General features: G+C 30.0%; 1 protein-coding gene across 1 annotated transcript; it reads left to right on the top strand.

Annotated features, from left to right (window-relative positions):
* The first annotated feature begins 6,800 nt into the window (after positions 1-6,800).
* Positions 6,801-12,701, top strand: LOC132945538 (uncharacterized). The gene is made up of 4 exons (XM_061015311.1): positions 6,801-7,085; positions 11,244-11,609; positions 12,183-12,251; positions 12,321-12,701. The coding sequence occupies exons 1-4, from the start codon at positions 6,801-6,803 to the stop codon at positions 12,468-12,470; spliced, it is 870 nt and encodes a 289-aa protein (XP_060871294.1). The 3' UTR covers positions 12,471-12,701.
* Positions 12,702-18,629: the final 5,928 nt, after the last annotated feature.

Here is an 18,629-nt window from a genome sequence, read left to right as displayed (position 1 = left end):
TTCTTAGCCTTTAGCTGACCCTAGATTAATAACCCCTCGTTGGCATCGCTGCAAATACATGTAATTAATTTCACTTTCAACTATACTGTTCCTAGATAAGCGCATCCTCTTGGCACCATTTCTAAAGTGGCCAAGGTTTGATTTTCTCTTTATAGGCATTATAAAACAATACATTTTGACCAATAAACAAAAATTAATCAAAATGAACAACTAAAACTATAACAATCATAACCAATAGCAACCTTACAATATACAAAAATATATTATTAATATGTTTATTTTTCTCCTGAACAGATGGCGCCACTTTTATATTTTTGACTTCCAGGTTCCTACTTTTCCGGTGGATTTTTCTAAAATTTTCTTTCATAAGAACCTTGTCCTGACAATTACGAACACAACAAATAAAGAATAAACAAAATCGATCAAGACGTTTCGGAGCCAACCCGTAACAAAATTTCTACTTCGCTTTTATAGCATAGATTATAATATTATGTTCCAAAAGTATATTTTCAGAAACATTGTAAAGACGATTTAATGACGATTTTTTTAATTGTTTGAAAAAAAAATCAAAAACATTATCATAATATTAATATTTCAAGTGTGTGGAAATGCATGGAACAATACAATATACTTGTGAGATAATATTATTATTACAATATTATTATGAAATACCTTGACTGATGTGTAGCTAAATTGCCTATCCAAGACGCCGCGTTACCATTTGAAATTTTGCTTTTAATTAAAAATGTTGCAAACTATGTTGTTTGAACATCGATTTTGATAATTTAAAAGAAAACTTGATTGGGATTATATTGTTATGACTTACTTAATATTTTTTTTACACATTATACACGTATGAAATAATAGTCACATCTCCAATAAATTAATTCGTAAATAAACCACGTACAATATGGTGCACCTCTGCATCAGGACCGTGCCTCTATAAAAGTTATGAACAAATTGAATTAAAAACAACATCAAATTAGACTGTAAGTGAATAGTGGCAAAAGAATTTTCGGTGTTTTTCGAAAAATTTGGAAAAAAATCAATACATTTTAAGTTAATTGTTCACGTTTGTTGTCAACGATGAACTAATGTGACACTCTCGCCGGCACCACGTTTGTTGTCCGTGATCATAATGAAGCCACGCCCCCTGAGCTCAAGTCGGCCTATTGTTGCGTCACACAAATCAGCACGTCAGCAGCGCTACCATTACGCAAAAAAGGTAACGCTCGAATAACGCTCGAAAAATAACATAGAATAATCTGATATATATTTTGTCACACTGAAAATGTGTCCAGCGATGCGTTTTCGCCGAATTGCTGTACGAACTGGTGTTTTCGACACTGCTACCATAGAACGGTGTTTACAAATAAACTAAATTTAAAATATTCACTATGGTTTTATGTTTTTATTACACGTCTTACGTATATTACCCGTCTACACTGCATACACAAACGTTTCATCACACCCAAGCCCTCCCCCCTAAATTGCGCCTATGGACATACTAAAAGTTATATGTTTATTTAGATATTGTAAATCACGATCATGATTACTGTAGAATTCAAGATGATGCTGGTAAGTTGATTATATAGTTAATTGCATGTATTGAATCAAACTCACGTCTCACATAACACATTATTGTGATTTGTGTCTACCCAATAATAACTGTGTACTTGTGCGGTATGTATTCAATTGTTTATCTGTATATATGATAGTAGAACCTCAAGAACAATTAGTACTCTCTGTTCTTCCTATGCCCAATGTCCAGCCACATAGTTACACCATAGTTCATGGTACACAAAGGAACACAGAAGTAATTTGTGATAATTTGGGTAATATGTACTACAAAAACAAAAGTACTGAAAATAAAATGTGAGATTAAAATACATTTAAATAAAACTATTAATTTAAAGTTACACAGTAGCTTATGTCTTATGATTGTATTAAACGACGTAAATTAATATTTTTGATGATCAAAAATATGATGTTGAATTCAAAATGGTATGTTTTTAATATTAATATAATTTAATATTAAATAAATAATAAAAATAAAAAAATTGAATCGTAATAAAAAAGGCCGTAGCCAATTTCCCCCAATAACGAGATACCGTTTTCCCCCACTGTCCATTTTCCTCCAAAGATATAAAATATAGTAAAGTCACTGCAGTAAATAATATTAAATTTTTTTATAATTATAAGACATCTCAGCAACAAATAAATACCTGTTGGAAGAAAATAGAAATTAGATATAATATTAGGAAGTGCGATCACTGGATGGCTTCTTCCCTCACCCTTTTCATGTTGAAACTTATTATAGCACATATTCTTATTATGCCTTTGTGTATAGATTGTATATCATCTAATAAAAAATTTAAAAAAAAAAGATATAAAATGAATAATTATTTCACTTTTTGTAATTAGGCACATAGTACATACCGAGACATTTCTCCATTTTGTAATTTAATAATAGCATCGTCAATTGCTCCACGACGCTTGTTTGCTAGGTAATCCTTTGATTTTTTTGGTACATGTATTTTTCTTATTTTACAATAAATATTAGTTTGAGTTTGCTTAATAATATTAAGCCACATAAATATACTAGGCTTTTCTTTATAAAAGTTTTCTTTGAAATGAGAGTGGAAAGACTCGCATACATTAGTGGTTCTTGATAACGAAGAAGACGATTCTGCCCAAATAACTGGTGGAAATATAGAATTTTCTGAAATATACGTATCGGTTAAATAATCAGCGTACTGACTCACTCTTCGACCGTTTGGTATAATACTCATAAAGTCTTCAATAAAACATTTGGAAACTTCTTGTGGACTTAGAAATGTGAGTCCAAACGTGTTTCTTATCCAAGACCCAATTTCAGAGTTTTTTCTTTATAGTATTGAACTAAACCGAGATTTTGGATTTTGTGAAACCATGATTGTGTCAGGTGAAACCTACAGCCAACTATTAGTGTATCAGGCCATACTATAGAAACAGCATCATGAGTAGCTTGCTCGAAATCAATAGTGATTGATTTTGGATTTATTGTCAATTTTAATTCAATACATTTAAGTAAAATATGATTAAATGTATTAACATATGTATCAGTGGATTTATTAACTAGAAGACAAAACACAACTGGTAGGTATATAATGTCCGTTTTTAAAGCCATGTATTGTAAACATTTGGTTAAAATGTTTAGCACTGTATGTAAATGTACCATCGCAATAAATATTTTCAGATTGACATAAAAATTTCAAGTTTTGGTAACAAGAAAATATTAACATATTTTTAGTATCATCATTAACGAGTAAAAATTGTTCTTCGGAAGAAGTTTTAATGTCCATATTGTTGATTGCTAAATGTACCTCTTCAATATTTTTCGGTAGGTTCGGCAGCAAAGATTGACGGGCTGCATAAATATTTTTCCTGATTTTATGAATATCGGTATCATCAAAATTTGAACAGTCGGCAGAACTTTGTCCTAATTCCTTAAGTATCACCTTTTCGGTCGTGAGAATAAATCGTCAATTGCTTTTCGCTTACATGCATTCTTTACTATTTGTCGATTTACTTTTTTTGGTGATGGCAAATGATTATGTACATTTTTGTGTAATTCATTGGCTACTATTTCTACATTTTTATTAGTGTATATAACTGCTTGACAAGTCGTTAAACAACATCGCCAACGTGATAATTCAGATTTTGACTTATATGCTAAGAAATACTTGTAACTATCACGAATTATTAAAGGTTTTCCTCGAGAACTTTCAATAAACGTCGCTTTTTCAGACATTTTAAAAATTAAAATTTGCTAAACTATAAAACACACTATAGGCACTATTCGGCGTACGGTAAGCTACTAAAAATATAGTCTTATTGATACGAGTATTTAGTATATTCGTGTGTCTGTCTATCTCAATGTGTATAATCATAATAATCAGTGACAATTTTATTGATGATACACAATATAACAATATAAGTATATACGTATATACCCGTATGTTGTATGTACGTATCTTTATTAGGCTTAATCAAAGTTGCAATCGGCTGGTATAAACCGCGTGTGCTGTCGGACACGTCTTGGACTAGCGTATTTCCCTAGCCGATAAGAACGCGACTAGAATTTAATCAACAGATACGCGCAAAATGTGATCCTATCCATACTCTATTTTTATAATAAAAACACTGACTAAAATATTGGAGGAAAATAGACATAATTTTAGTCGAAAATAATGTGGAGGAAAATGGAAACCAACCTTTTTTTGTTTTTGGCGGAAAATGGACAGTGGAGGAAAACGGTATCTCATTTTTGGAGGAAAATGGTCCCGCCCATAAAAAAAGCGGGTAAATGGATGTCGCTTTCCTCTACAGTGGGTTACAAGTGGGTTAATGTATAATGAATTGTATTAAACTTGAATTCAATGATATAATATCATTGTAGGTATAAGAAAAACGTTTCTAAGCGGAGACGGTTTGTCAGTCTAGATATTTTATATTATTATTATTTATTATAGTTTGTAAGTTGAATTCATATCATAATATTATAATTTTCTGTTTGTTCCTATGGTGATAAACAAAGCGTTAGAAATTAACTTCCCCTTTTTAGCGTTTTTTCGTAATTTGTCGGTGGTTTTTCCCGTAGCATTAAATATTAATTGAGAAATTTGAAAAATTACTTCTCTAAAGTACTATGTTGATCCAATTTGCTAAAATATAATATACTATATAATTTGGAAATCGAAGCACACCTTAGTCTCTTATAAACATAAGGTGAGTGGTTGGTGATGATTGATGATTAATTTGATTTCATTGATGTTATTGTAGAATCCGTATTTTCTAATAAATATAAAGTTAATTAATGACAATTGCATTTAATATATATTGTAATATTTTAGAATATTATTTGTAATGTTAACTGTGTACAAGATCGGAAAAATATTAAACGACCCAAACTCAACCAACTTGTACTGTAAATATTAAAATTATAAAATATATGGTTAATTATCAAAGTAGTAACTTTATAATAATTATTATTATTTATCATCAATTTATTTATTTTTTATTATTAGCTTAGTTTAGTTAGTTACCTAATTAATAATTGGTTACCAATTTTAATTTTTTGATGCACTTTGCCACCTTGCGTCCTCACCACCACTGCCGTAGTTTGGAACTTACTACTACCGATGCGGCGATGCCGGATGGTAAGTTGGTATTAACTAATAAGTAAAAAACAGAAAGTTGGAACAGAAGCACTATCAAATTGGTGGATTAAATAAGTACTAAAATGTCTTCTGATTGCGTGCAAAATTATAAGCAAAGAGTTCCGACCTTATCATCTAAGTTCATGCTATACATTAATATTAACCAACCTTAATTAGGTATAGGTATCACTACTAGTGTTATTATTATTTAATTAGTAGCATGTTAAAATTGTCAAGAAAAAAATTGTGATTCTGTAAAATATGTAGATATAGATAGTCTACATAGGCTATGAAAATCTTATTATATATAATAATAAAAAAAAAAAGCTCTAAGGCAGTTGATAAGGTATTTTTAAGAGATCGTAATTATTTAAATAGGTCGTCCGACTTCAAATTTGTCTCTTATAAGGTGAGTGGTTCCGGTGAAGATTGATGATTAATTTGATTTCGTTGATGTTTTTGTAGAACTCGTTGAGATTCCATTGTATCATTTTGTTGTGTTGTAGTTTCATATGTTTTAAAAAAAAATATTTATGGTAGGGATGTGATTTGGTGTATTTGTTTCATGGTTGAATAAGGGATTGGAATAAGAGGTTAAATAATTTGGTGAGTTTAGATTTAGTTATACACTATTACTTTCTTAATTATTATAAAATACTCTCATAAACCTAAACAGTTTGACTTAAGGTTTAATATTATTGCCATCTCATTACATTTTTTAATTATCAATTTAACATAGAAATTAGAAATGTATTAATGAGTAAATAGTTTCACGTGTCTACCGATAAATTATAAATAACACTTAAGTCTACATGTTGATTTAGGTTCAACCTTCACCAAATATAATCAAATATCAGAACTATAGAATACAAATTGCATTGAATAATATATAAATTAAGTATTAAGCATACATTTAACTAAATTATATTTGTTTTTGACTTCAACCATTTTTCGTAGTAATAATTTTTAATTCATTGTACTCAAATGTTGATGCATTAAAAGCTTAAAACAATCACTATAATTCAGTTAACATAAATTAAGGCCACACTCTATAAATCCTAAGAAACTAACTAAATTATCATTTTTTTTTTCACAAAATTTGTAAATAAATGTTATAATGAATGTAAGATCAGTATTTAATAAATTTAACAAAGGTTTTTTGATTTGTGGTTTTGGCAGTATAAAATTCAACCAGGGCAATTTTAAGACTTCAGTGTTGTTTTACGTGTGGCGATATTTATTAATTTATGCTGGTTTGTATAACATGTACAAGGCCAACCTATGGGTAGGTAAAAACTTTTTTAGAATTTATTTTTTGATAGTTATGATAAAACATAAGTGATAAATTGAAAATTCATGACGCGGAACTATACTATCACTTTAATGTCACTATAATATTATTAATATATATTATTTTCGAGTACACTTTATAAATTCTTAAGTTGTAAGAACTAACTTCTAATGAACATGTTAAGTGGACCCATTTTCTTTATCGAAGAAGAAATACAAATAATAAATATATATATAATAATATGATGTAATAATTGTAAATTGTACAGATGATACTTTATTTTATAGGCCAAGAAAATTAATCCAGAAATGTCTGAACTAACGTCTATAATAATGATCAGTTGTTTTGAATTAATTTACATTGGAAAATTTGTATCTCATATCTGGCGCATACTTTTTGATAGTCAACTATCCATTGTATTGACAAAACTTGAAACAATTCACGAAAAATTGATACACTTGAATGTGGTCGGTCCGATAAATATAAAAATTTATTGGATTTACATTATTGGATTTATTGGAAATGTCATGGGAGTTATAACTCAAACCGTCAGAGTGCTAAATATTGTCGAAAATTTTAAAACACAAGATATGGTAACATTATTATCTACAAATATCTTATAAGTTTATAACTAACTATTAATTTTATTTATTAACAGTTAATATAGATAATTTAACTGTTGTGCCTTTCTGGGTATCCTAGTCTACTCATTTATCTAATGCATGTTAAAACTATTTGTTGGTACCCGATAAGCTATCATGGCTGGAATACGTGGTTTTTGCCCGAGCAGGAGTCAAAGTCTCGTTGCCGCAACTATCGCTGTCCCGCGCGCTCGCCGTGCATTATACGGCCGAGTCCCCCGCGACATTTAGTCTGGTCCGATTTTGCGAGCCGTTCGTGTCGTCGTATTTACTCTCGTGACGACGACAATTGATACAATCCGGTCGAACGTGCTCCACCGGCGAAACTCGTGCACCAAACCCGACAAAATAGTGTGTTACCTATTGTAGTGTACCGTTCTTTGGCCTCATCGTGGTCCAGTCACCATTTTACCAGCCAAAGTTCCAGCCGATTGCCATCATACCAGCCCGAGTCACAGCATAAAGGGCCCAGTGGCGCCGAACACGTACTTGAGGTGGTGAATTTGCACCACCTACAATTGGTGGGTGGGTACTGACCACTGGGTGTCTGGGTCCAAAAAGTTTTGATAAACTGACACTTAGTAGCCAGTAGGTATTAGGTAGTAGGGGCCTACTTAATATGAACTTGTTAATACTGTGATAATTGATGGCCAAGTAATTGTAGAAATTAGAAACAAATAGCATAGATTAAAATAATAATATATACTATGCAAATAAATAGAAGACTATGATTATAGTAGATAAAATTAGTAATTACAACAACTTCACAAATCGTGTAATGTACTAATGTATGCAAATTAAAATATATTTTATTTATATAAACATCAGTGGCGTATTTAGGGGAGTAGGGTGGCGACGGGGGGGGCTATTTCCCCAGGAAGCCAAATTCGGAGTCCTCAAAGGGGTGACGTCGCTAAAGGTTATATCAAAAAAAAAAATTTTTTATTTTTTTGTTATATTGGATTTGTTGAGAAATTATATTAGTGATATTTATACAAGTGATAACCTGTATCTTTCTTATAATATCTCTTACATTTCTAAACATATTTATATTTAATAATATATATCAATATATTTTATTATATTGTCATACGTAGATAGGTACAATTTAGAAAAAAAAAGGCTAAAATCTAAAATTATAATTTGTTTTCTTTGATTATAAAGGTTGACTTGAAAGTTTTTAAACGGTTTATACAAGTTTCTAAAATCTGTTTCAAGGCCTGGACTATTTACGTTCATTCTTAGTTTATTACACTTAGTAGCCAGTAGGTATTAGGTAGTAGGTGCCTACTTAATATGAACTTGTTAATACTTTGATAATTGATGGCCAAGTAATTGTAGAAAGTTGAAACAAATGGCATAGATTAAAATAATAATATATACTATGCAAATAAATAGAAGACTATGATTATAGTAGATAAAATTAGTTCACAAACCGTGTAATGTACTAATGTATACAAATTAAAACTATTTATATTTTATTTATATAAACGTCAGTGGCGTATTTAAGGGAGTAGGGCGGCGATGGGGGGCTATTGCTTCGGGGTGCCAAATTCGGATTCCTCAAAGGGGTGACGTCGCTAAAGGTTATAACAAAAAAAAAAATTTTTATTTTATTGGATTTGTTGAGAAATTATATTAATGATAAGTCTTACATTAATATCTTTTACATTTCTAAACATATTTCTATACATATATAATATATATCAATATATGTAATGTATTTTATTATATTGTCATACGCAGATAGGTAAAATTTAGAAAAAAAAGGCTAAAATTTAAAATTATAATTTGTTTTATTTGATTATAAAGGTTGATTTTTTATTAGGAATAAATGGAGTGGTAATGGTGAAATAAAAGTGTTCTCTAAATTAGTTGAGGCATAAATGCAATAAGGGAAAAATATACATTTTAAGTTATCACATTTTACAGGGCTTGAAACTGATTGAAAAAATTTCGATTTCGGTTTCGACTTTGCATACATGTTTTTATTTTTTTCGATTTTAGTTTCAATTTTTCAATACTGGTATTAGGAAATTTCGGTTTTGGTTTCGATTTTGTATACTGATTTGGAAGTTTTCAATTTTTTTTGGTTTTAGTTTTTAAACGGTTTATACAAGTTTCTAAAATTGGTTTCAAGGTCTGGACTATATACGTTCATTCTTAGTTTATTAATTACTTTGAAAAACTGGATCGAGCGTTCACGTATCGCCATTTGTGTAAAATAAACTTTCCAAAATGTCAAGATACAAAGATTTTCACAAAAATATCGTTTTTTAAATTATATTTACGTCTTTGGTTTTTTATTATAATACCGCTATCCAATTTTTACCGGTTTTGGTTTTGATTTTGTTATTGAAGTAGTGGGGTCTTAAAAGTTTTTTGTGACAACGAGTAATAGGAAACTGAGAAAAAAAAGGGGTGCCAAAATCGTGAATACGCCTCTGATAAACGTGCTATTGCCCTTGCGGCTTGCCCAATGTGCTAACGTACCGTGTTTTCGATAACGGATGATGACAATTTTATTTTGATAATAATATAAACCAATAAACCAATAAATTCTGTACGACCGTTCACCATACATGTTTATAAATAGGTGGGAAATATGAATTACTGCTGATTCCTTGTTATCAACTACAAACGTATGTCGTATTGACTATTGTGTATTCCCTACGTTATTTATGGCCCTTCGTATTGCTTATTTGCTTGTACATTACCAGTATGTAGTGTAACCACCCAGACAACATTTTGTAATGATAATATTATAATAGTATTATTACCTAACCTAATAACGTTATACTAATATTATTCGTTAGTATAATGTTATAATAATATTATTAAACAAAAAATTGCTGTCTGGGCACTGAAAGAACTTTTTCTAAATTAAAAATGATCAAAAACCGGTTAAGGAGCACTATGAAACAAGATCGTCTTGAGTCATTATTAATAAAATCATGCGAGTCCGATGTGCACATAGATAATGATGAAGTGGTCGATGTATTTGTAAATACAGTTTAGTACTAAGCATTTAATGGTTGAAACTTAAAATGTAATAATTAATTATATACCTATACGATATACATATACATGTATTATATATATAGATCATAGATGTATCGATTTATGTATAAAATAATATTGTTGACTTTGAACCTAATTGGAAATAATATTTTTGTGGGTGTCTAGGTAGACATCGATGGGTGGGTGTTTAAAATTTGGGTTCGCACCATCTACTAAAAAGTAGTTTAACGCCACTGCATAAAGGTTAGGTGATAATATTATAATATTTATGTTCGACGTCCGTTATCGAATAAATGTTCGCACGATTATGTAATATCGTCATCGCCGCCGTATTATATAATTTGTACCTATTATCAATAGTTTTTTGTTCACCTGATTAGCGATATATGTTTATTTATTATCACTACGACTAACACTACACCATAAGCACTATTTTGTTGTCATTATTATTATTATTTACATAATTTCAATTAATAGCATATATTTTTTTTACAATCAAAATTTGGTGTTATAATTATTTCTTTATTTAATTATTATTGTTTTGTAAGGTTCTCACATTCCTATATATTTTTTCCGTTCCCACCTTTTACATTTTTACACAGTCCACTCTCATCGCACGGCTAGTGCCCGTACATTGCCAGGGTTACCTGACGACAATTTACGCCGTCAAATTGCACCGCTGCTCAAACCATGTTGTCCCCACACACTATTAATTTTAAAAAACTTGAGTATAATATTTGTATTATATGTAGTTTACATTTTACAGCACATTCATTGGACATTCTGTAATTCACTACCGTCCATCTTTTAAGAGTACGTCATACCCACTTTGGTTGTTCCCATGTTACACGTGTACAACAAAACCTGGCTAATTTTCTGTACAAAGCTATAAAAAACAGTTACCCCATTTTGAAACATAAATTTAAATACATTATCGGTGGAGGAATAACAGATTACAGATATTCTTGTTTGATAATTGTATATCAATTCATTCCTAACTTAACCTAATATTAAAATAGTGTTTTATATTGTATTTGTACATGGATACAATATAAGCAGTTGTGACGTCTGTATATCACTTATTTTCAGATTATTGTGACGGTTATGAATACTTGTCAATTAGTAGTATTTTATGAATATATACTACTAATATTATACACACAGTGGATAGTGTACAAGATAAATGAACAAATTCCTGAAATAAGGTCGTGCTTAAGTACATTCAGAGATATGTATTTGGAAGTTTTAGAATGCTTGAACGATGTCAACAAATCAATATATGGTTTACCGGTCATAATATTTATTGCAGCAAACGTTTCCGATATAATTAATGTAATATACAGCCATATATTATTTCCTAGAAACCAGTTTTCTGTATTGCCAGTCATAAGATTATTAGTGAGAGCATTTAATATTCTGACATTATACATGACTGGTCAAGCCACGGAAAACGAGGTATTTATATATTATTTATTATAGTTAATATTTAAGTAAAGTCAAAGATCTTTTTTAATTAATTATTTTATATCTCCTATCAATACTTAGCAACGCCAGTAATAAAAAACAAACTAAAATTTCATTTTTTTCCTGTAGATACCAATAATTAAAATTTCTAAGACACAATCTATATTATAATGATATCAGTGAAGTTACCTCCTCAACTTTTTTCGATCAATTTCAAACCTACACAAATATTTTGCAAATACCATACTTGAATTCATTTGCAAATCAATTTTTAGAATTAGCGAACTTCGACTTTAGCTGTGGCAGTTATTTTAATATTTTTGGTGCCAACTTCACGTAATAATTTGCGAATCAATCGTTGCCTCGTAATTTCCGTTTTAGTATTGTTGTTGGGGGGGGGGGGGGCAACTTTATGTAGCCCCCAACCATTGTCCATTAATGTTTATCTTGTATAAACATAATCAAGAAAATGAAGTGATTATCTATTTGTAGGGATTTAAATAGTCAACATTGTGTTTATTGAGTATATTCAAAATATTTAAAACTTAATTTTTGAATTTTCAGATAAATCGGATGAGTCTTGTATTACATCAACGATCCGTAATCGAAAGAAACCCTAGGATTAAACGTCAGGTATAAATATATAACTATACTACTACATTTGATTCATTTCAAATTTAAATTATTTTTAATTCTATTTAGATCAAGTTTTTTTTACTACGAAGATTGCACGAGCACTTCCATTTTCAGTTGTATGGAATATTTTATATCAATATAAGACAACTACTTATCCTAACAAACAGTGCAATTGGTTATTTAGTAATTCAAATTCTGTTCAGATTGAATAAATAATAAACAGAGATATTAATTGGCATCCCGTGATATTTGTTTAACGTAAGACACTCGAACTACGATCATGTTTCATTGATAATTATTGTTATTTTATATTATCATAATGTATTATTGTTTTTAGCTCACCGACTTATTGATGGATCTTATAATTATATAGTAAATTGTTAATTATATATAGTTTAAATATTTTGAAAATTTCGTAGAGTTTTGAAAATAATTATATTATAATATGTGGTATCAACATTTTAAATTTTTTATTTATCTATGTAGTTTATGGCAGGGGTGGTTTATAACCTTAATTTTAGGTTCCGAAAATGTATATAGCTTTTTTGAGGTGAACCACATCCTGTTGTTATCGTTATCATCAAGTAGTGGAAAATAAACTATGTTTTAATGATTTTAAAAATTGTTTATTAACTAAAAAACCAAAATATGTTAAACAAAATTTATTTAAAACTAAGAAACATGATATTTTTACTGTAGAACAAAATAAAAAAGTATTAAGTGATATGATGATAAAAGATTTATTTAGGAAAATGGTATTGATACCATTATCTTATATTATCTTGGGGACATTTTAAAATAAATATAGATAGAAATGATTTTGTAAAACATCTCAATTCATTAATTAGAAATCAAAATAATTTAGATTGTAAATATAATAATATTTACATGGATTTTTTCAATAGAACAATTCTATTAAAAAAATGATAATGATTCATAAATTTCAAATAATTTTCAAAACATTTTGCAATTCAATTTTGTGAAAAATATTTTAATTATTAATACAATTCACGAATATATTAATAATAATATATTATTATTATGCGAGTGTAAAAAATATTTTAATTATTAATAAATTTCAATTTTGTGAAAAATATTTTAATGATTATTGCATTTGAATTTTGTGATCTTTTTACACATTGTTTTCTTTGTGATCTTTTATTGATGATAAAATAAGGTGCGCCAGGAATGGTATGTATAGTATGTGATATCAACATTTTCAATTATTTATTTATTTTTGTAGCTTATTGCAGGGATGGTTTATAACATTAATTTTGGGTTCCGAAAATGTATAAAGTTTTTTTGAGGTGAACCACACCTGTTGTTATATTTATCATCGAGTTCTTAAGTAGGTAACTAACTAAACTAAGCTAATAATAAAAAATAAATAAATAATACAAATAATATTCTAAAATATTACAATATATTAAATGCAATTGTGATTAATTAAGTTTATATTTATTAGAAAATCAACATAAACGAAATCAATAATGAGGTTAGGGTAGTATTTAAAAATGCTAAAAATCAGAATTTGAGTATTATATCGCCTAATTATTAAAGGAAAAATAAATGATGTGATATATGATAAAATATAATATATTGTGCGTATTTTCTCCGACTCACGGAAAAACGTTGAATCATGGATATGTTTTTGTGGATAGCTGCTTAATATACAATAGAATTCGTAATGAGTACAGTATCCTACTCGTCTACTCGTCCGTAATTATGTCCTGCCTACAGATACGATGACTCTCGACATCATATTATTTTCCATCAATTTCGTTGGTTTATTATAATCTCGTCGTCGAAGCCATTCCTCACTGCTTCAACGAAATCTTTCGTTGTCGTAGCTTCGCTCTCGACAAACTCGTAAGCTTTCGCATTTTCACACCTACTCTAAGGAGAAAATTCTAAATGTGTTTTTATAGGCTCCTTTACGCGAAATCGTTCATAAAAATTCGTGTTGAAATTAACGATGTTTACCAGTAGTGAAAACATAATGACATCCATGTTGAAATGGGGGTGTGAACTTGCTCGTATATTATAAACGATTTACTCGATTTTGGCGGCTGAGGAATATTATTACGCGATTGTACGCCCGTGTGGCGTTTCGCTGCACACACGCGCCACATATTCACAAACGATAAAATATTAGTCCGCGTAAACCCCCGGCAAAACCTATACACTGAATATTATTACATAATATTATGGTGTAATATGTACCACGTGTATTATAATTTATAATGCACTAGAGGATTACAACAACGCGTATGTAACAATAATAATTTATACTATAATATATACCCTTCGTCTGTCTGCAGTCTGTCTGTCTGTATCTAGTCTCTTTCGGTCCATGTTCAGCCATACGCGTGCATCCCTATAACGCGTAGATGTGGACAGGTGGTTGCTCTCTTTCTCACCGGCTGGTCGGGAATATAATTCCGAACATAACACACACACACACACACACACACACACACACACACACACACACACACACACACACACACACACACACACACACACACACACACACACACACACACACACACACACACACACACACACACACACACACACACACACACACACACACACACACACACACACACACACACACACACACACACACACCATCACAATCATCAGCGCGGGAAAATCAAGTATTTTATCGTCCAACACTGAGGACAGTAGTACGGCCGCTGCATATAGTGTTGCGTACGTCGGCAGCCGTTGTTCCTATAATAGGGTTCCGATGGATTTCCGGACGAATCACTTTGATTCAAATTGTTATTTTCAAACAATGATTTATTGGTGATTCGACTCATAAACGATTGTCTAATCCTATCAGTGAATCGGTTGTAAATACAGGGTGATTCAATAAGGAATATTATCCTTAAAACAAATATTTTAATAATAAGAGAGACTACTAAAACTAATTTTAAATTAGGTACATCAACATTTTCAAAATAATAATCCACTTAATAATTCATAGTAAAAAATACTTTAAACTAGTGAACTACTGGGCCGGTGTAATTAAAATCGATAAAAATACCAAAAATAAATTAGTCTTACCGTTAAAATACAAATACGTCTTCTAACATTTATAAGTCATAAACAATAGTTGTACGTTATCTAAAGTTTGTTGATAAAAGTCAGTTTTTATACTGTGAAATCACCATCTGTTGACTGAAGGCTGGTATGGCCTTGCCGACGGTCTTGACAGATTGGATTTGTCCGACGACAACGATTGTTCATGGATACCTTTTCAGCCCCCATTTTTGATTTAATGGTTATTGGTTTTTGTGGGAAACTGTAATTGGGAAAATAAATAATTATTAATTTTAAATCAAAATTAAACAGTGGTTGTCTTTTCGCTCTCACCTGCAAAGAATAGATCTGCACAAAAATTTGGGTTATGCCGGAATTGAGGTCTAGGACGCCTGCCGAGCTAATTTAGGCGACGTCGTTGCGTGATCTTCGTGATAATATTATAATATATGCACACATATAACGATGTTTTTTATCTAATGACATTTTAAAATGATGAGTGTTTTTTTTTTGTGTCTGAAGATCATTTTTTATATAGTAGTAAATATTCTTCGATTTTTAACTACTGGTAGGAAATGAAATCAAGTTAGTACTTTCACTAGAGGTCAGAAGTACAAAATTCCTAGTTCTTTTCATAATCATTTGGAAAAAAAATATGAAATAACGGCAAATTGTATACAAAAGTAGTTTTTGACAAAATTGATTTTTTTATTTTGTTTTAATTCATAAATTAAGTAACGAATAACCTTAAATACTTTACATTTTCACCAAATATTGGTAATGACAATTTTTATACATGTTATAATTTAAAAAATATTTAGACTCTTTTTGAGCTATTTATAGGCGTGATAAATTTTGGATTTTCTAACATTAATTTTCAATAATAATATTATAAACATTTATGATGTTCACTTAATTATATTAACTATTAAAGGATGTAATATTTTATTACTCGTCGTCAAAACATTTGAAACCCAACTACAACTACAAACTCGTATGTTGTCTGCTTATCAAATAAATGTATGAAATCGAATGCATTAATGATGAAATCTTGTCTTAAAATACCCATCCGTGAACATATTTTTTTCTTGGAATACAAATTACCATTAAAAATAAGGACTCTGCTTTGAATACGCCACTGCATACAACCATATTAAGTATAGTAAGTGTATTGAACATAAATTGTGGTACACGACTATAATAGCCGTGGATGTTTTATAGTAAATGTTGAACGCTGGGTCCGGGTTAACTCGCGTTCGTTATATAGTATATACTATCAATATATAAATCAAAACGAACACAACCGTTGAAAACTTTTGAGTGTTTAATAAGGCGATGCGCGGATACGAGCCGCCGTTCGCAACATAAATAAAATGCGAATGGAAACAATTTAAAAGTCAATTAATAAGTTTTGTTTATTGCTTAAAGTTCGATGGAATATTAATACTCAACAATATCGCACAACTTTTCGCCGGCTGAGCCATAATTATGAACTTGGTATTATTTTACCTATAAGCAAACAACTGCGGCGTTTGTACAGTAGTGTAATTATTATTAATATTATGTCGGATAGCGTATATCAGTGCTTATCAACCTTTTTTTTTGACGACGACGACGACGACGTCTTAATTTAGATCCATAACAATTTTATATGTAAGCGACACACTCAAAATAACTGAAAGATTTTTGAAATAGCAACACTCATAAGTCAGAAACCTAATTGTAAGTTCAGAATGAGACGAACATCACAATTGTTTTATATTGTCTTCGGTATTTACCATTACGTCGTAATGCCATGATAATATCATATATTTATGTTCCTGTAGTGAGATAAAATAACGAAGGAGAGGGTAGGAAAGTCACGGAAGTGCGGAGTAAGGCGGCAAATTACGAAGGGTATGGGAAATTGTACAAGAACCGTACTCTTGTATTGTTCCTTCTGCGCAAATTTTTGGCATTGATATCTGGTTATTTAACCGAATGTCGTACAGTGCGCATATGCGTACATTTTATATCGTATTTTGCACATTGTCGTTGTTTTTTGGTAATATTGGTACGAGAAAAGTATTTTGTATGTGAGGAGCTATCGTATTTTTCTTGTTGCGCATAGTTTTGGCACTGATATTTGGTTGTTGGACCAAATGTCGTACCGTGCGTGTAAATATTTTATGCTGTTTTTTGTATTGGTGTTGCGTAATGTTCTTTTATCTTTATTATTTCTTTACTTCCAGATATGAACATTTTTTTAGTGTACGTACGTCTCGTTATGTTAATGTTAAATTGTGGAGATGTGTTGTTTTTTAAATGATGATGAAATCGTTAAGGAATGTATGGTTAGTGGTTACCTAATATTATTTTATATTGCGTAGTATATTTTCATTTTATTTGAGTTTTAACACCCAAGTATGTTCGTTTTGTTATGTTCATTCTATACGTTCATTTAAGTAGGTATATAAGAGTATATTATTTATAACCTAACTTTGAACACTTTGGTAATTTTTTTGACGATACGCATGATGGTAATTTACAACACACGCTAATGTGTCGTGACACGTTGGTTGAGAACCACGGGCGTATATAGTCAGTGCCGCCAGTGCCGGCTATTAGAAATTTGACGCTCCGGCCTAATAAAAATGTAGCGCCCTTACGCGGGTGGAGGTACCAGGTTTGATGGGTGTCGGGGTGTCAAACACAAAACAAAATGTGTAAATACAAATCAAAAAGTATATTAATATATTACAAAATCTGCAATAAAATGACCATGAGTAAATAACATATTGGTAAAATTGTCAAGCTTTATTATTATTATTTTCTGGATAATAATAATTATTATAATATAATAACCCAAATGTATTTACGTATTGGGTAATGAGTTTTCGGAAAGTTGTTTATGTTAAAGTTCAATGTTTTCTCACCCAGACAGCAATCCAATATTAGTAAAACTTTCTAGTAATGTTTTTAGTCAAATGATCACCTTGTGAGAAAGTTTTATTGTCATTTCCACATAATTATTCAAAGTTCCTATAATCTTCTAACAAAATTATTTGGCCACAAAAGTAACTATCTTCTAATATTTTGTCGAAAGATTCTGTTAACATTATTTTAAAAGATTCTTAAAACATTAATTCAAAAGATTCTGTAAACATTATTTTAAAAGATTCTTAAATCAATATTTCTACATATTCTTAAATTAGGTATTATAATATTTTCAGTCACATTTACTTTTAGAATATTATGTTAATATTCTAAATAACTTTTCATTTTTAAACTAGTAAAATATTATTATAAATTAATATTATGACAACTTCCACACTTTTAAATTGA

The sequence above is a fragment of the Metopolophium dirhodum genome, chromosome 5 (genome assembly GCF_019925205.1).
Source record: "Metopolophium dirhodum isolate CAU chromosome 5, ASM1992520v1, whole genome shotgun sequence".
In the NCBI taxonomy this organism is placed as follows: Eukaryota; Metazoa; Arthropoda; class Insecta; order Hemiptera; family Aphididae; genus Metopolophium; species Metopolophium dirhodum.
This window is presented reverse-complemented; position numbering and strand designations above follow the sequence as displayed.

What these genes read in the sequence shown, in the direction of transcription:
- LOC132945538 (XM_061015311.1), top strand. Translation starts at nt 6,801, where the DNA reads ATGTCTGAACTAACGTCTATAATAATGATCAGTTGTTTTGAATTAATT. An exon ending in ATTTTAAAACACAAGATATG is followed by an intron (nt 7,086 to 11,243) that starts GTAACATTATTA and finishes ACTTATTTTCAG; the next exon opens with ATTATTGTGACGGTTATGAA. An exon ending in ACCCTAGGATTAAACGTCAG is followed by an intron (nt 12,252 to 12,320) that starts GTATAAATATAT and finishes AATTCTATTTAG; the next exon opens with ATCAAGTTTTTTTTACTACG.